Genomic DNA, 25906 nt, shown 5'->3' on the forward strand with positions numbered 1-25906 from the left:
TGAAACTCGAGTTCCAAGATTTTTCACACGGAACTCGAGTTTTTTAGACTCGAGTTCCACATTTTTTTTTTTTGGGTCCATGTCAGATTTCATCTAATAAGAGGGAATGGGTTGGAACTCGAGTTTCAAAAACAGTCCAACTTACTAAAATGTTTCATCCGCATCTTATATAGCAAAATTTTTTCTAAAAAGTTACTATTTGGCAAATTTTGCCCATACAAACCAACCAGCTCACAATCATAGCCACAGGTAGTCAATTAGTTAGATTCTATCTAGTTTATGGGGTTTCCAAAATGTCTTATATGGACACGAAGTGGAATAGTTTTAAATATATATATACACACAAACCACCAAGCAGGGCCGGCCCAAGCGTTTCGGAGGCCTAAGGTGAAATTTTTAAATGGGCCTTTATGTTATCACTTAAATAATATTTAACTAGCATTTATATAATAATATTTTTTTAAATCCATTCTTTTTACTTTTTAATATGATTTTTTTTTTGGAGAAAATGCTAAAATTATAACAAATTTTACTACAAACTGGTGTTGTAATAAATGCGATCAATGACATGAGGCTACAAAAATACTAGAAATATTATAAAATTTACAACATAAGAATTACAAAGATATATCACCAATCACAAATATTCATTTAAAAATGCATTCAATAGTTTGTTGAAATTCACCTATCATATTCATTGTCACATCAAATTATAAAAGTTATGGAAACCACCACACACCTTATGGGATGTGGGGGGCAATGGCCAAGTTTTAAGTCTCTAGAAAAGAGTTTCGCATATATATACACTTAGATTAGACTAGAGTAAAATTTTTATCTTGTATAAAAATAATTAAATAAATAAAAGTTATGTAGTAAAATTTATAGTATTTTTAACATTTTCCTAATTGAATTACTTGTGATTAGTAACACATCTATTTGTAAAGACCTATTTGTTTAAAATTGTCTTATCTCTATGTCTAACGTTACTTAATTCTTTAAACCTTCTTTATGGTGAAAAAAAATATAAACTAAAATATTTTAATATCTCCCAAAAATATATATCTATATATATATATATAAATCCCCCCAAATTTGGGGTCTTCTCTAGTAAGGGGGCCTAGGCAAAGGCCTAATTGGCCTAAGCCTAGGGCCGGCCCTGCCACCAAGTTGGCAAGTTCGTTTTTTCTTATAAATCCAATTCTTTCCTCAATTTGCTTTCTGATGTCCGTTGACCATTTTATATTTACAGAAACAAATTCATTTTCAGTGCATCAGGAATTCTCTCACAGGAACATGGCAATGAAACCTGTCAAGTACTATGTGGTACTCTGTGTGTGTGTGTTATAATCTTTTATGTATGTGTTATCTATTTATGAATGGAAGTCTGAGTTGGTATTGGCAGGTGGACGCGTTCACTGACTCAGTTTTCAAGGGGAACCCAGCAGTGGTGTGTTTCTTAGAGGAAGATCAGAGAACCCAGGAGTGGCTACAAGTGGTGGCAGCCGAGTTCAACATCCCCACCACGTGTTACTTGACTCACCTCACTCAGTCCAACTCTCTCAATCCTCGGTTCCGTCTTAGATGGTTCACTCCTGTTGCTGAGGTATGTACTTTCATTTCCATACATGACTGAGGAAGCAATAATATATAGAAAAGGAGATATATTTATTTGAGAGTTTTAATGGAGGAAATGGAAAGTCTATTCCCTTATTTGAGAGTTTAAGTGGGAGTGAATAAAATGAGTAGAGGAACACTCATTCTTCTCCGTCCTCTTACCACCTCAAATTTTTATTCTCCAAAATTGAGAGGAATAGAATGGAATGGGTTGGAAAAATACTCATTCCTCTCAAATTTTCGTTAATAATCGTATCACAATATAAAGAAATTCAAAATTCATAGGATTTATAATTTAAAATTATATTACTTGGGACGCCAAATTTTTATCAAGAACAGCTAACTAGCTAAGTATGCTTAAACTAAATATATCTCCTTATTTGAGAGTTTTTTGCTTCCTCAGTCATGTATGGAAATGAAAGTACAAGTATTTAGATCTTTTGTGCCACTTGAATTCTTTATGCTCTTTCTTAATTTTTTAATTATTCCAACATTGTATTTAGAGCTATGTCTTGCCATTTCTAACAATGAGTTTGAGTTAAGATTGCTTATCACTTAAATTTCATACAAGTATTAATTACTTTTAAATGTACTTAACATTGCTTATTTTCTTTCAAAATTGAACATCTTGCCGTTATTTATTTACTTGTAAGTCATTTAGCATTGAATTGTTGATCAAATGAATAATTGATACCTGGGCTTTTGCAGGTTAAGATATGTGGTCATGCTACACTGGCTGCTGCACATACACTCTTCACTTCTAGTTTGTTGAATTGTGATGTCATTGAGTTTGTCACAAAATCTGGAACATTAACTGCTAGAAAGGTTGCAGATATACAAACAATTGATGGTTCGAATATTCAGAATCATGAGTCACAAGAGAGTTTTCTTATTGAATTGGATTTTCCTACCATCCCAATGATTGATTTCAACTCTGCTGAGTTTTCACCCATTTCCAAAGCCCTGAATGGTGCCTCTGTGATTGATATAAAGAGAACAGCAACTGAAGATGATCTCATTGTAACGTGTCCTAACATTTTCTCTTTGATTTAATTTTCCTTTCATACTTAACTTTCAAAGTTCATAACTATAGTAGTTATATGTGCATTGAAAAATCTTCGATAAAATATACTTAAAATGAATGATATGTACTAACTTGTGTATGATTTGTTGATCTATTGGAATCATGGCTCGTTCTTATTTGCAGCCATAATTGTTGGGTTAGATGTATAATAAGTTGTAGTATGTCTATTAAATGTTGTGTGTCTAAGTGAATCTTACAGGAAAAAATGGCATCTTTTTGTCTGGTTTTAGAATATTTATTAAGCACCTTAAAGTAATGCTTATCATGTTTCTCCTAAGATTTTGTGGGAGGAAAATCATTGGAATGGGAAAACTATAAGAGCAGAGATATGTAAATTAGCCTTGGCAGCTGCTATCCATCACATTTGGCAACAAAATGCTATCCTTCATGGTGGGGTTTAGAGATAGAATAAAGAATTATTCAATCCATTAAGAGAGAAGTAAAAGCAAGAATTGAGGCTAGAGGAAAATGGGGAATTTCTCTATCTGTTCTAGTGTCCCCAAGGTCTAAGTGATAGTTAAAGTGAATGGCTGAAGGTCTGTAATGTGTTGTCTAGTTGTTTTTTCTCCTTTTATGTTTGGAGTTGATGTGTAAGCATTTGTGTTTTGTAAGCTTATCCTGCTCCTGTGGTAGCAGCCCTTCAGCTGCAAGTTTCAGTTGTATTGAAAATTTCTATTTATTTCAATGATGTATCTAATTCATCAAACCCTGACTAGTCTATTGAGGAATCATAACCGATCCCATAATTTTGGAACTAGCACTTGGTTGTTTCATTCATTGAAAAGCTTATCATGTTTTGCAGGTAATACTCTCATCTGGAGAAACTGTTGTAGAACTTCAACCTCTGTTTGATTTGATATGTAAATGTCCTGGAAGGGGGGTAATTATTTCAGGGCCTGCTCCCCTAGATTCTGGATTTGACTATTACTATCGATTCTTTTGCCCAAAATTTCGGGTCAATGAGGTAAAATATGTTTGGCATTTGGTCTCAAACAATGTAATGTTATTCAAGAACTTGGTATATTATCAATCTCTGTTTGGTCTCTTTATTGCATTAATAACATGTTTCTGATCATGTTAGAATGAACATTGAACATCTTTGGATACATGATTCAACAAGTCATGAGGGACTTTAAGGTTGACACAGTTTAATGCACTTATTAGAGCCTGTATAATGAATTGATTAATATTATTTGATTGCAAAAAACAAACAAATGAGAGATGTTATCAGACCTAAGTAATACCCTTTACTTAATACGGCTCTTGTGTAGAATAGAATGTTATCAGACCTAAGTAATACCCTTTACTCAAACAAATGTCGCCATGTTAAAGGATGCTTCTTCATGTGTTGAAAAACTGAGTAATTCTTGTATCTAATTTTTTTAATAAAGTAATGACTTTGTACCTTGGATGACACTAGAATGCAGAAATAAAATGAGAAAAAAGAACCTCCCCTTCTTGTAATTGTCTAGAACTGAAATGAAACTAGTGAGATTTCGACTTTCCTGTTTCACTTCTTTTCAGGATCATGTTTGTGGGAGTGCAAATTGTGCCTTAGCATTGTACTGGAGCAAAAGGCTAGGGAAGTGTGATCTTGTTGCATATGCGGTATTCTTGCCTATCTTTAGTGCATGTAAACTCATCATTGTAGTTGTTGTCTTCATCATACTAATTGACATTGGTGATTCTGTTCAGGCTTCAGCTAGAAGTGGAGTAGTAAACATTCATCTCGATGAACAAAACCAAAGAGTGCTACTGCGAGGAAAAGCTGTTACTGTCATGGAAGGGTCTCTATCAGTTTAGACATTTGGAGTTAAAACTCCATATTGCATGTATTTTGCAATGAAATAATTCCCCTATGACTGGGATCCAAAAAAAGAGTAACTCCTCTTTCAGTTCAAAAAAAAAAAAAAAAAACTCTTCTTTCTGTTATTGTCTAAAATTGAAATTGAACTAGTGGGGTTTCCTTACTTATCACTTCTCTTTTAGGATCCCGTTACGGGGAGTGCAAATTGTGCCTTCACTCCATACTGGAGCAAAAAACTGGGGAAGTGTGATTTTGTTGCTTATCTCTAGTGCGTTGAAACTTAATTGTAATCTTTGTCTTCTCCTTCATGTGACCCTATACACAAGTCTATAACACATAAGTTGTGGACCCCATAGGCGTGAGATCCACCAAAGGCCATGTGACCTTATAACACCAGATTCCTTCTCAACCTGCTGATGTGCGTTGATGACCAATGTTACATATACATCTAAAAAAAAAGTGACAACAACTCCATTTTCACTGCTTCTAAAAACTCTCTCAGATGGTTCACTCCTGTTGCTGAGGTCTCACTTCTTAATTTCACTTCCAATTAAAAAAAAAAAAAAAAAAAAAAAAAAAAATAAATAAATAAATTAGAAAAAATTTCAAAGTGCTACCTTTTGAATTTTAATAATTTGCCTTTGTGGGTGTTCTTAGTTCATCTTATTATATTTTAATTTTAGATCATTAGAATAATAGTTAAAAATTTTAAATTGGGTACTTCCTATTAGCTTTTAAGCTTTAATATTGTTTAGTAGTTGATCATGTTTTACAATTGGAAAATGGTAATGCTATTGACGTGGGGATGAATGAGATTGTTGCCACTTCAAAGATATGATAAATAATATATTGATTACTTTTTTGTGATTACTAACACATTAGTCTATAAGATTTATGTAGAAAAATTAATTGTATATTTATCATTACTCTTTGGTCTTTAGAATTTCAAGTAATGGGCCCTACATATTAAGGTGGAGTATGAGCCACATGAGTGTTAGAATAATAGTGTATTGCGCAATTCTATGTGTTTGGCCTCACTTATTAGAGGGTGTCTAGATCACACAAGTGAGGTAGAATGCTAGAATAAGGATTAAATGATGATAAATGGTTTATTATAATTTTTTTGTCCTTTAAATTTTGTGACAAGGATTATGATTTTACTAGAATGTGATTTAACTTTTAAGTGCATTATCAAAGTTAAATTCAATTATAGGATTAATAGACCTTGTTGTGTTTATGATTGTTTGTTTACTTATAAAAATGAACATCATTGATCATACCATAATCTAACTGCATGCAAGTGTTTTGTTTTGGTTTATAGTCATATGATACAATTAGTTCTGTGCTTTGGGTTCTAATTGGTGTGTGTCTTAATCTTTAGCTAATTGAGGTGTTTATGATATACTAAGTGGTAGTGAATACTTGATCAGAAGTAATAAATAATATACATTGGATTTCCTTTTTGCCAGGTTGAGCTTTGTGGCCATGCTACATTGGCTGCTGCACATGCATTGTTTTCATCTGGTTTGGTGAATTCCAACATTATTGAGTTTGTCACACTATCCGGAATTTTAACTGCTAAAAAGTTTCAGGAAACCAAGGCATCTAGTAGTTCAGATATTCAGAATGGTGAATCACAAGAGTGCTTTCTGATTGAATTGGATTTTCCAACTGTTCCAACAATCGATTTCAATTCTGAAGAAATTCGTCAATTTCTAGTGCCTTGAATGGTGCTTCTGTGATTGATATAAAGAAAACTTCTAGTTTAGATGCCCTCTTTGTAATGTTCTAATCCAGTTTATATTTATTTTATTTTTCTTCAATACCTTAGTATCTTAATTATCTTTAGTGAAATATTCATTGTGAAACTTTCAAAAACTTAATGTTTGCCTAAAATGAATGACATGAACAATTTGGTGTCTCATTCATGGTTTTCTTGCTCAAATCTTTGGACACAGATGCATGGTTGGTTGGAATATTTGTACCATTCCTTGTATTTTTAAATGATTCCTTATGGAGCAATGCCATATTTTCTACTGATTTATGACTACTTCATAAGTACTCAGGAGTCAAGCTTATCAATTTTGCAGGTTGTGCTCCCATCAGGAGAAAGTGTGGTTGAAACACGGCCAGAGTTTGATGCTATATGTAAATGTCCCGGAAAGGGAATCATTGTTTCAGGGGCTGCTCCCTCAGGGTCTGGGTTTGATTTTTACAATCGATTCTTTGCCCCAAAATTGGGTGTCAATGAGCTAAAATATTTCAGCCCTTGGTCTCAACCATTTGCAATGTTTGTGAAGTGCATGATGTTATACTACGTTAATAATATATTTTTATGTATGATTCAAGAAGTTGTGGAGGGGTCTTTTTACTACAAGGTCAATAATGTTTTATGAATTATCATCGTCTGTATGATGCTCTTGCTGAAAATAAACAAGAGATGTTATTTAAACTCATTATCTTTACTTACAGTTCTTTTCCTCCCTCTAATTTCACCATGTTAAAGAATAAATGCTTCATACATTGGATAGCTTACTAGTTCTTATGTCTATCTTTTGACGATTCAGTGACATTTCTTACTTATTTGGAACCCAAAAGATCTGCATAACATCCACTAGACTTTTTCCCCGTAAGGTCCCAAGTTCTTTGATCATTAGTACTTTGGATGATGCTAGATATGCAGTATCAAAGTGGGGACAAAAGCTCTCCTCCAATAATTTATCTACAACTGAAGTGAAAACTAGTGGGATTTAAGCAATAAATATATATCACTTGTCTTTCAGGATCCGGTTTGTGGGAGTGCACATTGTGCCCTAGCACCATACTGGAGCAAAAAACTTGGGAAATGTGATTTTGTTGCATTTGCGGTATTCTCAAAATCCCTAGTGCATGCAAACTCATCATTGTAATTGTTGTCTTCATCATATTAATTTACAGTATTTACTTTGTTCAGGCATCACCTAGAAGTGGAGTATTAAACATTCATCTAGATGAGCAAAACCAGAGAGTGCTGCTGCGAGGAAAAGCTGTTACTGTCATGGAAGGGTCTCTTTTAGTTTAGACATTTGGAGTGAAATTCCGTATTGCATGTCTTTTACAATTGAAATAAATGACTATTTCTGGGAAGAAGTATTCCCTGGAGCTGGAGTTGAAATTTCAGTTTCGATTGCTGATTTAAGGTCTTTCTTTTTGATGTATAAATAAGAAGTAGTATTCCACAACATGGGGAATGTGACTCATCTCCATCAGATATACCCGAAAAAAAATGAGGGATAAAGGAGATGGAGGGTGTTCCATTAAAATTACTAGAAAAGCCCAACTAGCTAGAGAGTTTGCAGTAAGATTTGAATTTTTAGAACAACCTAATTTTTTCCCCAACTGTTAAGAGAACTAGGTGGCTACCATCTATATTCCCGCAGACTGAAGACATAATTCTTCATTTGTCTGTTTCAGGGGCAAAATGGATTAGGAAAACATTTTCTCCCATTGTGGTTATAGTCTTGCCTTTGTTAGCAACTATATCACTGATGATATTGCCCATCAATTTTTGATTATTAACCTTTTTGATGTCTCCTGGCTTTGAGTGCAGCACTATGCATTCCTCACTGCAACTGAGGCTTCAGTTTGTTGTAGCAGTGACTCCATCTCTTCAACTTGTTCTGCCATGGTGAAATTTTGGTTTTTTCGGTTAGTGTCTGAAAAATTGATGGATGAGGTCTCTTTTTTAGGAGCTTGGGATGTGTATATGTAGTGGGACGTTTATGGTATGTTGTATTTTTGCTGAGTTTTTTTGGGCTGAGGTTTATTATGATAAGAAGATGGTGATTATGAGTTGGAATAGAGTGGCTTTGTAAGTTTGGGATGTGTTGGCTGTTATGCCCTGGGGAAAGATACTCTGGTGATGGTTACTATGTGGTTGAGTTGTTTTGGTGAAAAGAAGTCAGGAGCTGGATGTTAAGGTGATGGGAGGTAAAGATTTTGAAGAACCTGGATTATGAGTTTGAAGTAGCAAATGAAGAGGATGGAGGGTGTCTCAGTAAGTGTATGGGAAGGACAGTAATGGGGAGATATGGGGGATTGAGGGATGGTAGGATAGCAGATTTGTGGAATTGCAAGGATGGTAGTAGTGGAACCAATGATTTGCTGTCAAAAGCAGCTTTGGGACTAAGAATCTGTAGAGTCTGTGACTGTTTTATTTGTTTAAGAGTTGCAATCTGTGATTCTTAGTGAAAAGGATGTGGGGTATTTGCTGGTAGATGGATAGGGTTGGTTTATAACGGGTCTTGCTAGTAAAATTATCTCATGAGACTGTTTCATAAAATACCTTCTCGTCTTGTTTTAAATTTAGTTCTTTCTTTCCTTTTTATCTTTTTGTTAATTTGACCATATTTTTGTGCATTCCAAAATGAAATAGAGAAAGCATATATATATATATATATATATATAAAAACTTATAATGAATAACATGTTATTAACTTATAATTGGTGTTAATGATAGTCAAATAAATATGATATTATACTAATAATAAATTGTGAAAAAATTATAGAAAATTACATAAAAGGCCCCAAGTTTATGCGCAACTTCAAAATATGTCTTAGGTTCTTAATTTTGTCAAATGAGTTTTCAAACTTATAAAAATTTTTTAATTTGAAACTTTTTTTTGTTATTTGTTTTTGTTATTTTGGATAGTAATGGAATAGAGAAAAGTGAAAAATCAGCAAAAATCAAACATTGAACTTTGAGTTTCACCTTAGACTTTTCATCTCTCTCAAAAAAAAAAAAAAAAAAACCTTAGAATTTTCATAAATCAATTTGGCTTGATAGAAAGGGTAGAGAGAGAAAGATCCAATTGAAAAAAAGAAAGTTTCACTTCTAGCGAGAAATTAATTGTCAAAAAAACTGATTATGTGAGTAGGGATGATAGGCCCAACAGTATATATTGGGCTGGGGGCTCAGTCCGAGGACGCCTAGTAAGCTGAGGATGGGTAAACGTTATTATGGAAGTCGGCATTAATGAGTAAAGAAAGGGGTCTAGTCATGATGGTCCAAGAAGGTGGTTCGAGAAGGGATGCTTCCTCGGCTGAGCAAAGTAAAGGTCAGAAGGTGCGGTCTGTTATTTAGAAACAACGTTCTAGGAGATTCTATTGATAAGGATATACATCATGAAAGCACAGGACAAATGAAATGTATGATATATCTAAGAGAAAGCTGCTATCACCATATTGAATACTCTGTAACTAACTCTCTGGCCACATTAATGAGGAAGTGATACCTGAACAGTAATTTTCAGCCTTACAGCTACTCCTAAAGACTTTAACAAGGTGGTGATGGGACAAGGATCAATACCAACAATCTAATCTACATGTGGAAGGTGGAGATGGAAGAAAGAAGATAGTATAAAATAGAAAAAAGATCATGAGGGAAAGGGATTAGAGAATTAAGAAAAAAAAAAAAAAAAAAAAAAAAAAAACACTGTAGCGACAAAAACTGTGCTTGTAATCAAATTCAAGAGATATATACAAAAACTGATCTTCTCGGATTGTGTCGAGGACAATTTTCTTTAGATAAAACCAATCTATCTTTATTTTATTGTCATCTGAATCCATTATAGTTGTTACCCAACTTATTAGAGCCTAGTTTTCTAACCCACTCTCTACAAATTCATTGTATTGAATTCTTTAGGCCTAGATCCTTTTACCTTTTGTGCTTAGGAACCAAATTCTGTCCTTACAAAAAGCTTTATCAATAATTTCTCATTTTTCAATGCATAACTACTACTATTAATGAATAACAAATATGAACATGAGTTTCAAATGGACATAGTTTCATACTTCGGGATTTTAATTGACAAAATTAAATACTTGAGACCTCATCCAAATTAGGGAATAAATTCTTGACATATTTACAAAATTCCCCAATAAATTATGTTCATAGAATAATAATAATATATATTTTTTAAATAATGCTAGAGATACAAATTATTTTACAAACTGCTGATGTGGTGAGGACGATTGTGCCAAGAGCGATTTTCTTTAAATAAAACCAGTCTATCTTTACTTTATTGTCATCTAAATCCATTATAGTTCTTACCCAACTTATTAGAGCCTAGTTTTCTAACCTACTCTCTACAAATTTATTATATTGGACTCTTTAGGCCTAGATCCTTTTACCTTTTGTGCTTAGGAACCAAATTTTGTCCTTACAAAAAGTTTTATCAATAATTTCTCATTTTTCAATGCATAACTACTACTATTAATGAATAACAAATATGAACATGAGTTTCAAATGGACATAGTTTCATACTTCAGGATTTTAATTGACAAAATTAAATGCTTGAGACCTCATCCAAATTAGGGAATAAATTCTTGACATCTTTACAAAATTCCCCAATAAATTATGTTCATAGAATAATAATATATATATATTTTAAATAATGCTAGAAATACAAATTATTTTACAAATTGCTAATGTGGTGAGGACGATTGTGCCGAAAGCGATTTTCTTTAGATAAAACCAGTCTATCTTTACTTTATTCTCATTTGAATCCATTATAGTTGTTACCCAACTCATTAGAGCCTAGTTTTCTAACACACTCTTTACAAATTTATTATATTGGACTCTTTAGGCCTAGATCCTTTTACCTTTTGTACTTAGGAACCAAATTCTGTCCTTACAAAAAGTTTTATCAATAATTTCTCATTTTTCAATTCATAACTACTACTATTAATGAATAACAAATATGAACATGAGTTTCAAATGAACATAGTTTCATACTTCAGGATTTTAATTGACAAAATTAAATGCTTGAGACCTCATCCAAATTAGGGAATAAATTCTTGACATCTTTACAAAATTACCCAATAAATTATGTTCATAGAATAATAATATATATATTTTAAATAATGCTAGAGATACAAATTATTTTATAAATTGTTGATGTGGTGAGTGATTATTAGTAAATAAAAATGTGATATTAATAGTAGGTTTAAATGAAAACCAATTTATAAAAATATTGTAAAATAATTTGTTACGGTATTATTAGTCATATATTATATATTTTTTGGTTGAGACAAAAAGGACGATTACATTTGACAGAGGTAATGTGCAAAATAGTAGTGCAAAAGGATTGTATATAGTTAGTTAGACAACGTTTGAAACAATAAAGGAAAATAGCATCTCAAGTTTTAGAAACTCGAGATCCTATTAGAACTCAAGTTCAAAAGACTCGCTTGGCGAGTGTGAAAATGCCACGTAGATCTCGAGTCTTTAAAACTCGAGTTTCATGCAAAAAAAATTTCACCTATAGTGGCGTTTTTAAGTCTTACAGTGACGTTTTAAATCTCTATAGTGGCGTTTTTATGCAAAAAATTTTTTTAAGTATAGGTTTAGGGAGTCCTATAGTGGCGTTTTTAAGCCCTATAGTGACGTTTTATATACCTATAGCGGCGTTTTTATTCAATTTGTGGAAATCGAGTCTTTAAAACTCGATTTTCAGATTGATTTTTTCCCATCCACATACAAATCGAGGCTTAAAAACTCGATTTTTATCTTGGAACTCGAGTTTTAGACACTCGAGATGCTAGTTTTCAACATTGTTTTAAAACTTGACAATTAACTAAATTTTTTAATATTTATTGCTATTTAGAAAAAAAATTCCATTTGACATTACCATGTGTTTCAATTTACTAAAGAAATTGCAGCTGTCAATTGAGACCAAACCAGCTGACTGTGTTGACCAATCTCTGTTCTGGACTTCTGAAAAGACAAGAAAGACAAAACCTACAACTCAACTTCATTTTCACTTCCTCTGAAATTCTGTCACATCACAGGAACATGGCAAAGAAACCTGTCAAGTACTATGTGGTACTTCTCAGTTCTCTCTATCTGTGTAATATGTATGTATGTCTTATATATTTATGAATAGGATTCTGAGTTTGTAGTGGGACTTGGCAGGTGGACGCGTTTACTGACTCACCTTTCAAGGGGAACCCAGCAGCAGTGTGTTTATTAGAGGAAGAGAGAGATGAGCAATGGCTGCAAGCTGTGGCAGCTGAGTTCAACATCTCCATGACTTGTTACTTGACTCGCCTCACTGACACAGGATCCGACTCTCTTAAGTCACCCAATCCTAGGTTCCATATCAGATGGTTCACTCCTGTAGCTGAGGTGTCACTTCTTAATTTCACTTCCACTCTTTAAAAAAAAGTATTTGTTTCTAAGTGCTACCCTTTGAATTTTAATATTTGCCTTAGTGGGGTGTTCTTAGTTCATCTAAATTATTTTAATTTTAGATCTTTAGAATAATACATCCTTTTAAAAAAAAGTAGTAATTTATCTTGTTTTATAATTTTCTTATGGTGAATCATTAAGATGGAGTCTAAGTCACTTGTAAGCAGAAGTGTTAGAATTATAATAACAATTATAATAGTGTATTGGACAATTCTACATATTTTGCCTCACTTATTACTTATTTAGAGAATGTCTAGATCAAACGAGGTAGAATGCTAGAATAAGGGCTAAATAATGATAAATGGTTTATTATACTTTTTTTTTTTTCTTTAAAAATTGTGATAGAGAGTATGATTTTACTTGAATGTGATTTAAGTGCATTATCACAGTTAGATTCAATTATTATAGGATTAGATATACCTTGTTGTATTTATGGTTGTGTACTTATAAAATTGAGCATCACACCATGATCTAATTGCATGTAAGTGTTTTGCTATACGATTTATTGTGATATAATACGATTATTGCCATAGTTTGGATTCTAATTGGTGTGTCTTGATCTTGTAGGTAAGTGTTAGCAAATTCTTGATCAGAAGTGATTATTAATAATTATATTGGATGCCTTTTTGGCAGGTTGAGCTTTGTGGCCATGCTACATTGGCAGCTGCACATACATTGTTTTCATCTGGTTTGGTGAATTCCAATATTATTGAGTTTGTCACACTATCCGGAATTCTAACTGCTAAGAAGTTCCTTGAAATTAAGGCATCTGATAGTTCAGATATTCAGAATGGTGAAGCGCAAGAGTGCTTTCTTATTGAATTGAATTTTCCTACTGTTCCAGCAATTGATGTCAATTCTGCAGAAGTTTCATCAATTTCCAGTGCCTTGAATGGTGCTTCTGTGATTGATATAAAGAAAATTACTACTTCAGATGCCCTCTTTGTAATGCTCTATTCCAATTTATAATTGTTTTCTTTTTCTTCTATACATTTGTTAGTATCGTAATTATCTTTAGTCCATTATCTTTTGGGAGGCTTTGTTGTTGTTGTACATATGCATTGCAAAACTTTCAAAAGATTAATCTTTGCTTAAAATAAATGACATGCATGAATGAGTTGGTGTCTCATCGGTAAGTGAGAATCATGACTTTCTTGCTCGAATCATTGGACTTAGATGTGTGGTTGGTTAATATATTTGTTCTAATCCTTGTGTTTTAAAATGATTCTTAATGGAGCAACATCATATTTTTTACTGATTCATGACTACTTTCTAAGTACTTAAAGAGTCAAGCTTATCAATTTTGCAGGTTGTACTCCCATCAGGAGAAAGTGTAATTGAAATACAGCCAGAGTTTGATGCTATACGTAAATGTCCTGGACTGGGGATAATTGTTTCAGGGGCTGCTCCCTCAGGATCTGGGTTTGATTTTTACAGTCGGATCTTTTGGCCAAAACTTGGGATCAATGAGGTAAAATTTGTCAGTCTTTGGTCTCAACCAATTGCAATGTTTGTGAAGTGCATGACGTTATAGCTAAATATCTATTGCATCTCTTTACTGTGTTAATAGTGTATTTATAATTTTGTTAGCATGATCACTTGAGATTCATAATTCAAAAGGTTGTGGAAGGGACTTTTGTAAGTTCAATAATTTTTAATGTAAATCATTGCCTACAGAATGGAATTATGATGATAATGCTATTGCCATAAACAAGCAAGATATGTTATTTAACTTCATTATCTTTACAGCCAGCATTTAAAGAATATATGCTTCATACATTGGATAGCTTACTAGTTCTTATATGAGTTATATTTATTGTTTGATAATTCAATAACATTTCAATTATTTGGAACCCAAAACCTACTTGACATTTTCTAGTAAGGTCCCAAGTTCTTTGATCGTTAGCACTTTGATGATACTAGGTATGCAGTACCAAATAGGTGAGTTTGTGATATCAATAAAGGTATACTACTTGTGTTTCAGGATCCTGTTTGTGGGAGTGCACATTGTACACTAGCACCATACTGGGGCAAAAAACTGGGGAAGTGTGATCTTGTTGCATATCAGGTATTTTTCACCATGTCTATCGCAAACTCATAATTGTATTTTTGTGTTTGTCATATTAATTTACAATGTTTCCAGGCATCAGCTAGAAGCGGAGTACTAAACATTCATCTAGACGAACAAAACCAGAGAGTACTACTGCGAGGAAAAGCTGTTACCATCATGGAAGGGTCTCTTTTAGTTTAGACATTTGAAGTTAAAACTCCATATTGCATGTATATTTTCAATTGAAATAATGACTATTATTGGGTGGAAGAATCCCTTGGAGCTAGGGTAGGAATTTCAAATTCTATAGCTGATTCAAGGTCTTGTTATAATCCTACTCTGTGAAATTGTATTTGCAAGGGTGTGTATACGTTGTAAGGTGATATTTTTTATCCATTAAGAGAAACTTTCAATAACTATTCCACATAACAATTTTTGTCAAGGCAAGTTTTCTCTTTTCAATACAGCTTCATGTTACTCTATAATGCCTTCTTAAAATTGTCAAATTCTTACTTTGAAAAGGGGGAAACTTGTTTCTCAAAAAAGAAAAGAAAAGAAAAGAAAAGGGTGAAACTTTGCACTCCATTGTTTGAGATCTTGGAAACAAAAAACTACCTAAAGGGATCCAAGATGAAAAAAGGCATATAGTTGAATATGTCAAACTTTTAATGATTGTGGTTTTGCATATGTTTGGTTATTTGAGGAATTTAAAATTACGTTTATTAAAATATGATGATCTTATCATAATTTCCTTTGTCACATTTGAAGGATTATGAAGATAAGAATTTTGTTTTTGTTGTTTGTTTTTTTTTTTTTTTTTTTTTTTTTTTTTTTTTTTTTTTTTTAAGCTACTAAGAATATAGAAAATCAATTTTTACTCTTGAAAGGTTTCATATATTTTACACAACCTCATTTTGTAAGTCTATTGTATTAAAATTGGTAATAACTTCAATATTTTCCTAAAAGAATATAGGTTTTCAAAATTATTATCTTTAATTTAAAGTTAAATTAATAGGGTACTGACTTGCTTCCTTTTCACTTTGCTGGTTTCTGTGTTCTTTTTTGTCATAGAGAGCCACTACTTGAAGATTTAAGGCGTTATAGGATTCCTAAATTATGTCACAAGTGCAATACATGTATAATTCCATGAATAATAATGGGAAGACTAACTCTTTCACTTTACAATAATGCACGAGGGGATTCCGTGTAAGGTTTGTGCATTCAACCCATCAACTAGACACCATGGGTTGATTTTTCCAGGATTGATAGGTTGGTTCTAAATTTTTTTGAACTTAGGTTGAGTCAGATTCAAGTTGATAAAATTTTAACCAGAATAACTTGACTCAACCAACACTAGTAATAGTTTAAAAAATGTGTAATTTAAATTTATTATTTTGGATTTTAAAGCTTAGTTTATATTTGTTAGTTTGGTTTATTTTGATATTTTTGAGACCTATTTTTTATTTATGAAATTTGAATATATATTAAGTTTAATTGTATTACTTGTCCTCATTTATTGAATAACTAGCAAATGTTCCGTGTAATGTGCGGTGCATTTTAAAATATTTTGCAATAAATTATCTTATGGTTTATATATGTATGTTTAAGAAAATCAACTTCAACTATTTTACAAGTCATTAAAAAGAGGAAACACAAATTATTAAAGTTAAAATAATAGTAATAAAATATGAACATGTTGCTTGAGTAGTTGGACAAATAAATAATTATTTTCCTCTAACTTAAGTGGAGAGTTATTATTATGTTATATATATATATATATATATATATATTTTGAGGAATATATGTTATATATATTCTTGATTCCGTGTTTTTTAATTTTTACTTTTGTCTCTTTCATTAAAAAAAAAAAAAAAGCTTTCGTCTTTTGCTAGACCTTGTTTCAAAGAAATCAATTATTTCCAATTCAACTTAATTTGAATAAGAACATCATAATTCAAGTTCAACCACTATCTAGACACTCAAAACTTACAAATCAAGTACATGAAAGAGTTTTAATTAGCCAACAATTAATATGATCTCTGATCTGACCCTAACAAACTCAAATACTAAAGCTGTTCCCGACCCATCACTTTCTTTTTTCTTACATTAAGTTTCATTCTCAAGTTACAAGCATAAAATGCTACATGTGGCTCTAGCTGATAATTTTACTTTAACCTCAAGTCTCATCCACTACACAGTAATGCTCCATGTTACAGCAATCACAATGACGGGGATGGGCCGGATGGCAGAAAATCATCTTGAACCCCAAATTGCAAATTTTGGAACCCCAATTACCTTGATGGAGTTTGGTATTTGTGGACAAATGGGGTAACAATTGGACCAGAAAGGAAATAGTTTGATAAGTAGATGGAGTTATGTAACAATTCAGATAGGCTTTCTGGGATGCTTCCAGTCGAGAGGTTGTTGGAGAGATCAAGAACATTGAGAGATTTTAGCATAGAAAGTGAACTTGGGATAGAAGAATTGAGCTTGTTGCCTCGTAACAGCAGTAAATTTAGCTTTTCCAAATAGCCAATTTCAGAAGGTATTGGGCCAGACAGGAGATTATTACTAAGATCTAGTTTTATCAGGTTGGATGCTCGAGAGATACTAGGAGGTATAAAACCTGAAGTCCAGTTTACTTGTACATACAGTTGTGACAAGTTTCTGGGATATTCAATTGTAATAGGTAGAGGAGCAGTAAAATTATTGTAAGCCAAGTCAATGAGTGAAGTATGGGGAAGACTTAAAAGTCCTTGAGGCATAGACCCCTCTAAAAGGTTATTAACTAACTCCAAACCGTAAAACAGACTCACATTTTGTGTAACTATCAGGCAAATTTCCAGAGAACATATTTTGAAGGACAAGAAGGTAAAGCAATTGACCTCCCTTGCAAACCTCCGCTGGCAAAGGACCTCTAAGATTGTTTTCTGACAGGTCTAGAACAACCATAGATGATGATTGTCCCAGATTTTGTGGAACTTCACCTGTCAGAAAATTGTCATAAAGTGACAAAGAAGTTACTTAAGGTTGTTGAGTTTGCAATCACACCTGGGATTTCTCCTCCAAGGCTGTTGTTGTAATGCTGCAAGACTTGGAGCTTTGGAAGGTGACAAATGGATTCGGGGATCTTGCCCATTAACCAATTCACTGACATGTCCAAGTCTATGAGCTCAGTCAGATTTCCAATCTCCTCTGGCATGTTTCCATTAAGTAGGTTGTGGTAAAGCTCAAGATGTTGCAAGTTCTTCAACAATCCAATCTCTTTTGGAATTTGACCCACAAGGTAATTTCCACTAAATTCAAGATCAACAAGGGATGTCATGTCTCCTATTGTTGCAGGGATTGGACCTTGCAACGTGGATGCTGACAAGATCATACGTTTGAGCTTTTTCAGCCTTGAAGAAATATTCTTGGGAAGTTGCCAGAAGTTGAAGCCCTCGTTTTCGTTGAAGTTAAGCACCTCAAGATTGGTAAGGTTAGTTACTGAGATGGGGGAAGTTACCCCCAAAACGGTTCTCTGACAAATCGAGTGTTTTTAAAAATTTCAAGGGTGAAAATCAGGGAGTGGTCCAGCTTGATTCACGTTTTTCATGATAATAGCTCTTCTAAGACCAAGCAGTTGACGAGGCTATTAGGAGAGCTGCCAATGAATCCGTCGTTGCTGAAACGGAGTACACGCAACTTTGGCAAGTAAGAGCATACATCTGCTGGGAAGTGACCAAAAAGTGCCCAATCAGTGACATCAATCTTGACAACATAGCCTTAATCATCACAGCTAACTCCACTGAAGTTGCAGTGTGGCTTTCCTTCAGCTGAGACATTCCACTCAGCCAAGGGTTTCCCTGAGACAGACTCTTTCATAAGGGTGAAAAACTAAGACTGCTGGTTATTATTGATTGCTTGAGAGAGATAGGAGAGTGATAATAGTAATACCAACTCAAAAATAAGGAAGATAATAGACTAAGGAGCCATTTGAGAGAGTAAGAGAGGAGAGAACTAGGGAGGTTGAGAGGCTGTTATGGTGGTTGTTGCAAGGAGGTGAGGAAGAGAAGTATATGAGTGGAAGGGAAAATGTAGTTAAACATACCCTAATCCACAAATCATGACTTGAAATCACAATTTCGGTTTATTTCTGGTATGTGAACATAAGAGCGTGTGGATTAGTATGTGTAATAAATACTACTCATGATAAGTGGAATGATTGTAGGGATTATTGAGTGCAACAATAATAAGAGCATATATGATGAAAAAAGCAATTCTGTGCAATAGTGCTGAGAGCAATATAAAGCAAGAAAGAAAGAGAAAGAGGTGTCTATGAAGCTTCTCCACTAACGGATTCAGATAAGGTGCAATAGCCCTTAGTTATTACATCATTTGTAGAAGAAAAGAATCAAGAAGGTAAAGGTAAAGTGATAAAAATATTAAAAATTTAAATTTTTTATCCAATTGGTTGATATTAAAAATAACTTTTTGAACTTTTCATCTTTTTCCATCAAAAGCGGTCAAAAGTGGTTTTGCATGGTGCAATAGCTACCAAATCTCAATCCATATATCCACTAACTTATATAGAAAATATAACTTCAGTGCAAGTATTGTATACTGATGAGCTAGGATGGACGGATGCAGCAAAACGGCCGTTGCACCTGTGTTCAACGCGGCAGGGACGCCACTACCTGCGCGTCGGTGCCATGTGCAGTTTTTTTTTAAATTTTTTTTTAGCAACTTGTGTGGACTCAGCGCCAACTCGGGTCGAATCGGTTCGTATTGGGCGAAATTGCCGAAACACACCAAACTGCTTGATTCAGGCTGAAATTATTAAAAAAAAAAAAAAAAAAAAGGTGCAAAACGCACCGTTTGAACTAAACCCTAAACTATCTCAGTTAAAACGCACCATTCTTCACTTCAATCTTTAGCTCTCTCTCACTCTCTATGCTTCGTCTCCCCTCTTGGCTCTCTGCTCTCCGTTTCCCCTAAACTATCTCTGGTAATTTCTTTAGCTCATTCTCTTTTACACTTTGCTTTCTCAGCTAAATCTCCGATATGTGTAACAGTTATCGATTCAAAATGTTTTTTTATGAGAAACCCATTTAGCAATTTTTTTTTAATTTTAATTTTTTATAATAAATTAGCAATGTTCGAGTTTTTGTGTTGTTGATTATGCTTATTGATTTTTTGTTTCTTTGAAAAGTTTCATAATTTTTTTTTCTGAAATATGTTTTCTTTGGTGATTTGCTTGTGCTTGTGTGAATTTTTTTGGTTAATAATTTGTATATATTATGCTCATTATACTCTTACATGCTCTAAGCCTCTAACTATTACTCATTGTGAATCTGTGATCTAATTTTTTTATTTTTATATAAGCTGTAATGTTGTGACTTGGGTTTGATTTATTATTTAGTTAATAGTTATTATTTGTAGGTTAAATTAAATCTATTGAATTTGCAATGGATGAAGTTACTAGCATAGAAACTTCACCTTCATCTAATCAAGAAGTTCCAAATGATGAAGCTCCTCTTTGGCAGTATGTGAATAAAGTAGAAAAACTACCTGGTTCTACTGTTAAATCAGGTGGAAACACACACTTTAAGTGCAACTATTGTGGCGTAGTTTTTTTGGGATCCTATTCTAGGGTTAAGGCTCATTTATTAAAAATTCCTAATAAAGGTATTAAAGCACGCCCTAAGGTGACACCGAGCCATAGGTTGAAAATGCAACGAATGCATGATTAAGTTGAGAATGATAAGTTAGAGAGAGAATGGAGAAGTCAAATTCCCTTACCCCCACCTCCCCTAGGCCGTGGGCCTATACCTATTCCCTCATTTTGGAGACAGGAAGGGAGTGATAGTACAAATTCAGTTGATGGTAAGAGGAGGAAGGTGACTGTGAATTCTCATTTGGAGAGAGCATTCCAGAATAATGCTAGACATGAATTGGATAGTAGAATTGCTAGGACGTTTTACACCGGTGGGCTTCCGTTTAACTTTGCAAGGAACTCATATTATCATAGTTCCTATGCATATGCTGCTACCCATAGCATTCAGGGTTATGTTCCTCTTGGATACAATGCCTTGAGAATGCTGAAAAGGTTGCTGATACTAGATTTGCTTCGGTTGTTGTAATGCTGAAAAGGTTGAAGTTGATAAAAAGTTGCTTTCAAACCATGGCTATTGGTGACCAATGGGCTTTTTATAGGGAGGATGATGTTGGAAAAGAGCTTAAAAGGTGAAAGATATGATTCTAAGTGATCTTTGGTGGGATACTATTGATTATATCCTTGAATTCACAGCACCTATTTATGATATGCTACGAGTAGCCGACACAGATAAGTCTTGTCTTCATCTTGTGTATGAAATGTGGGATTCAATGATAGAGAAGGTGAAGGTAGCAATATATCGGCACGAAGGCTTGGAAGATGATGAGTATAGCTCATTTTGGGATGTGGTGTATGATATACTCATTGATCAATGGACTAAAAATTGTACACCACTACCTTGCTTGACTCATTCCTTAAATCCTAAGTAAGTACATTTATTTTCTATTTTCCTTAGTTCCCCCTTCTAGTAAAACACACGTTTCATCTATATTTGTTTTTTACTAGGTATTGCTCCATTGAATGGCTTTCGGAGAATCCAAAACGCATCTCTCCACATCGGGATCATGAAATTTCTATGGAAAGGAGCAAGTGTTTGGATTGATACTTTGAAGATGAGAATGACTTAAGGGTGATGAAAGTTGAGTTTGCTGTATTTTCAGGAGGAAGGTTTCCTTCACTAGATGCCTTGACAGATAGGTGGGCCTTACAACCTTTAGTTTGGTGGTAATACCATGGCTCCTCGTTTCCAACTCTTCAAACCCTTGCCCTTAAACTTCTTGGACAACCTTGTTCATCCTCGTGTGCTGAGAGGAATTGGAGCACATACAAATTCATTCATTCTTTAAAAAGAAACAAAATGGCTCCTGCATGCGCTGAGGATTTGGTATATTTGCATTCTAATCTTTGACTCTTGTCAAGGCGCAATGAGTAGTGCGCAAATATAGCAACAAAGATGTGGGATATTATAGGAGATTCTTGGAATGAGAGCGACATGCATGGAGGAGCTGGAATTCTTGAGAATACTACCCTTACACTTGATGAGCCAAAGATGGAGGCCATGGTTATTGAGAATGTTAGCACTAGTGTTACTACTAGTGAAAGTGAAGTTCAAAGTGAAACTATTAATCTTGAAGATGATGATGGTTGTATTTGATTGTCTTGTTGATTATCTTTTATTTTATTTTAGTTTTAAACTTGTGAGTTGTATTCTAATTTCCGAACATCATGGAATGTTTTAGTTTCAAACTTGTGGGTTGTATTTAATTTATGAACATCATGTTTTAGTTATTATCTATTATTGCTCTTAAGTTTGGTATATGTTTATGTAAAGTTGTAATTTACAACTATATGTTTTGTTGGCTTTAATTCCGTGCCAAATTTGATTGTAATTATGTTCAATCTTTTGTACCCTGTATTTCATGTGAGATTTATTTGTAAGGGTTGTGAGAGAGAGAGAGAGTGTGTGTGTGTGTGTGTGTGAAGACTCAAGGCATTGAAGACTGAAGTATTTTCACGGGTAGCTCGCGAGTATGCATCTCGCAAAGTGATGCATGTGCCCTGCACGTGACTGGAATTCGAAGAGTCAAGACAGGATGGAGACAGCTGGTTTTCGCGAGTATCTCGCAGGTAAGGCCTTCCCACAAGACACTCGCGAAACGTTCTGTTTTACCAGATTGTCATTTCTGATACACACTTTCTGTACCTACACTATTTATACCCTCATTACCCACATATGTTGAGGAGTGCTTTTGAGAGAAAACCCTAGCCACAAACGTTGAGAGTTAAAGATTGTTATACCCAAAATTCTCTACATAATTGCTTGTGGATTTTCCTCAACTCCTACCTCTCAATTTCTATACCATTGAGAGGTTGATAACTCAAACACTTACCACACCCTTTCAGAGTGTTCAGTGAGGTATTGGTGCTGCTTGGAAGCATTGGAAGAAGCCAGGCTTTGGCAGATGCAATCGGGAGTATTACGGGATCTGGAGAGCTAGACAAGACACGATTCCGAGAAGTCTTATTAGAGTAGGAGCTTGGAGGGCTTAGGTGCATCGGGTAGATTAGGCTTGGAGGGTCTGTTTCTAACCCATGTATCCCAATTGATTTTTTAGTGGATCGATTACCGCTTGGAGGGCGGTGGAGAGGTTTTACGCCGAGTACTTCGGTTTTCTCTTCAATAACACATCGGTGTGTTATCTTGTGTTTGCATTCTTCTTTCCTACTCTTTTAGCTTTCATATTATTGCTGTGTTATATTAAATATGGCTTAGAGTAGTTTGTTTGTTTATTCGCTCGTATTTACTCTATTCTGCACTTAGTATATGTTAGAGTAAAATCTATCGAGCCGTAACTTTTAATTTGGGGGTCTAAACAACTCTTGTATTTTAACACATTTTTGAGCATTCAGTTTATATAATGTGAAAAAGTATGCTTAGAAATATATTAAAAATATAAATAAAAATGTTTTTAGAAATTTTTTAATCGTTGCACCCGCACCCAATTTTTTCAAAAATTGCCAAGTCCCGCACCCACACCTTCACCTGCACTCGAAAATGCATCCGTGCTTCATAGCTAATGAGACCTTTATATAAATTGCATCTGATTCTAATCACCGCTTGTAGTCTTGAACAGCACCTCAACTCGATGTGATCAATCTCTTTATGTTGGATGGCCACAGCTAAAAACTCAACTCGATAGGACTTGTGTCCTAAAAGAGTAGTTTTGTCAATTTATTTGTTGGCTAAAAACTAGTTCACACACAATACTATTATACACGCTCTGTCTCACTCTCAAATATAAGTATTTATGAATGGGATTCTAAGTTGGTGTGGGTAGGTGGACGCTTTCACTGCAGTGGTGTGTTTATTAGAGGAAGATCAGAGAACCCAAGAGTGGCTACACAATGCTAAATAGTGAAAGTGTAGCCGTTTAGAGGTTTTGTTTTGCGATAAACTTATAGATCCAAGCTAGGCCATGTTAATTCTTTATAATCTTTCTAAGGGCCGACCCTTCCACTAGGCCAATTAGATAATTGCCTAAGGCCCCCAAGTGGAAGGGAGGCCCCAAAATTTTAGAAAAGAAGGGGTAGTAGGGGAAAAAAAATTTGGTTTCAGATGAATCTAAAAAATTCCGGCACATCCTTATGACAAAAAAACAAAATTTCAGTTATACTCGGTTAAACATTGGTAGCACAAAATTTTTTTTTGGTCTAAATAAATCAATTGTCCCAAAAATAACATCATTATCCTCTAGACAAACCAAAATTCAACAAGATAAACTACAAATCCAATCTAAGAAATTAACCACAAAACAATCAATAATCAAAACAAATAAAAAACCTCAAATCCCTAAAATTTTTACCGTCTCTTTCTCATTCTTGCTCTTCTTTTTTCTCTCAACTCTTGCTCTCCGACTCTCTCATTCTTTCTCTCCACTGTTGTTGAGCCTGGCTGCTTGGCTCAAGCTTCCTTTCCTCCGATCTAAATCATTTGATCGCATCTGATCTGAAAACTCTGAGGAGTGAGGACTACCGTGCCAACTGCCTTTTTTTCTTTTTCTTTTTTCGTTGCTACTGTGCTATGTTTTGATTTTGGCATTTTGCACTGCAGAATGGGTTTTGACTTATGAGCTTAAGGTATAACTTATAAGACTTGCTTTCTACTTTAGATTTGTTAAGAGGGCTGGGCTGTGGCTAGACATTTCACACTTTCACATTTGGGCCTTTAAGTTTTTTTTTTGGTTATAGGTGGTGTAGTAGGATTTTTATTTTTTATTTTTTTATTTTATGTTTTTTGTGGGTGGGTCTTGGCAGGCATTTTCTTGGCTAGGCTGGGCTTGTTTTTGTGCTGTGCTTAATTTTTTTTTTTTTTTGTTTAAATTTTAATCTTTTGTTTATATATATATTTTAGTTATTGGTAATATAATGAATAAATATTTATTTATGTAAGTTGAGATTGCTAAAAACTTGTTATTATTTGGTGAAACTACAACAATACTTTTTATATAAATCAGGTTCTATTTCTCATTTACTCTACACTTGAAAGTTATTTTTTATTTTAGTCTTTATAAATATATTGTTTGATTAGAAATGTATACTAGAAAATATGCATCTAGATATGAAATTAAAAAAAAAAAAAAAAAAAAAAAAAAAAAAAAAAAACGAAGAAAAATTAATTGAATCTCAAAAAGGATCAATGGATAAATTTGTTATTAGTAATAAACAAAATATAACAAAAAATTTAGATGAAATTATCACAAATGAACAAGAAATTCACCAAAAAGAGTTAGAAGATAATGAAATGATACAATTGCAAGATAACAATGATGTTCAATTTTGCAATGCAACAAATCTTGATAATGAACTTCAAAATAATTTAAAAGAAAATGAAAATAATGAGACAACACATTCTGCTAAAGAATCTTTTAGAATTGATTATTTCTTATATATAGTAGATAAAGCAATTAGTTCAATTGAGAATTGATTTCAACAATTTCAAATATATGAAGATATTTTTGGTTTTCAATTTAACTTCACAAAATTGAAATCACTAGATGATGATAGTTTATAAAAATACTGTCTTAAACTTGAATCTTTTCTCCAACATGATGTTTATTATGATATTGATGGTTTAGATTTATTTTCAGAGTTAAAGGTTTTAAAAGAAATTTTATAAATAAAAGATTATACTCTAATTGACATACTAAATTATATAAAAAGATTAGATTCATTTCCAAATACATGCATTGCTTATAGGATTTCACTAATAATACCTGTTACAGTAGCTTCTACAGAAAGAAGATTTTCAAAATTAAAATTAATAAAATCATATCTAAGATCAACAATGTCCCAAGAAAGATTAAGTGGATTGAAAATGAGATATTAGAAGAATTTGAATACAAAAATTTAATTAGTCAATTTACATCTCAAAAGGCAAGAAAAATAGATTTTAAATGAAATAAATTATAATATAAAAATATAAAATAAATATTAATTTAATTAATACATAAGTAAGGCCCCATTTT

At 33.4% G+C, this 25906-nt stretch overlaps 2 protein-coding genes and 2 pseudogenes across 5 annotated transcripts; 3 read left to right on the forward strand and 1 right to left on the reverse strand.

Annotated features, from left to right (window-relative positions):
- Positions 1-1180: 1180 nt before the first annotated feature.
- Positions 1181-6976, forward strand: LOC126709105 (uncharacterized). Of its 4 annotated transcripts, none has more exons than XM_050409198.1 (7): positions 1181-1323; positions 1403-1603; positions 2323-2634; positions 3501-3662; positions 4223-4578; positions 4688-5029; positions 5975-6976. In XM_050409198.1, the coding sequence occupies exons 1-5, from the start codon at positions 1222-1224 to the stop codon at positions 4499-4501; spliced, it is 1056 nt and encodes a 351-aa protein (XP_050265155.1). In that variant the 5' UTR covers positions 1181-1221; the 3' UTR covers positions 4502-4578; positions 4688-5029; positions 5975-6976. The 4 variants fall into 4 exon arrangements, with proteins under 4 accessions (XP_050265155.1, XP_050265156.1, XP_050265152.1 ...); XM_050409199.1 differs by having other exon boundaries at positions 4223-4306; positions 4394-5029; XM_050409195.1 differs by having other exon boundaries at positions 4223-5029.
- LOC126708263 (uncharacterized) lies at positions 5945-7728 on the forward strand (annotated as a pseudogene).
- A 4476-nt stretch (positions 7729-12204) lies between these two features.
- Positions 12205-15217, forward strand: LOC126709106 (uncharacterized). Its single transcript, XM_050409200.1, has 6 exons — positions 12205-12369; positions 12460-12672; positions 13369-13680; positions 14045-14206; positions 14720-14803; positions 14879-15217. The coding sequence occupies exons 1-6, from the start codon at positions 12340-12342 to the stop codon at positions 14984-14986; spliced, it is 909 nt and encodes a 302-aa protein (XP_050265157.1). The 5' UTR covers positions 12205-12339; the 3' UTR covers positions 14987-15217.
- A 1540-nt stretch (positions 15218-16757) lies between these two features.
- On the reverse strand, positions 16758-21720 carry LOC126708264 (receptor protein-tyrosine kinase CEPR1-like; annotated as a pseudogene).
- Positions 21721-25906: the final 4186 nt, after the last annotated feature.

This window comes from Quercus robur, chromosome 12, assembly GCF_932294415.1.
Source record: "Quercus robur chromosome 12, dhQueRobu3.1, whole genome shotgun sequence".
Lineage (NCBI taxonomy): Eukaryota > Viridiplantae > Streptophyta > Magnoliopsida > Fagales > Fagaceae > Quercus > Quercus robur.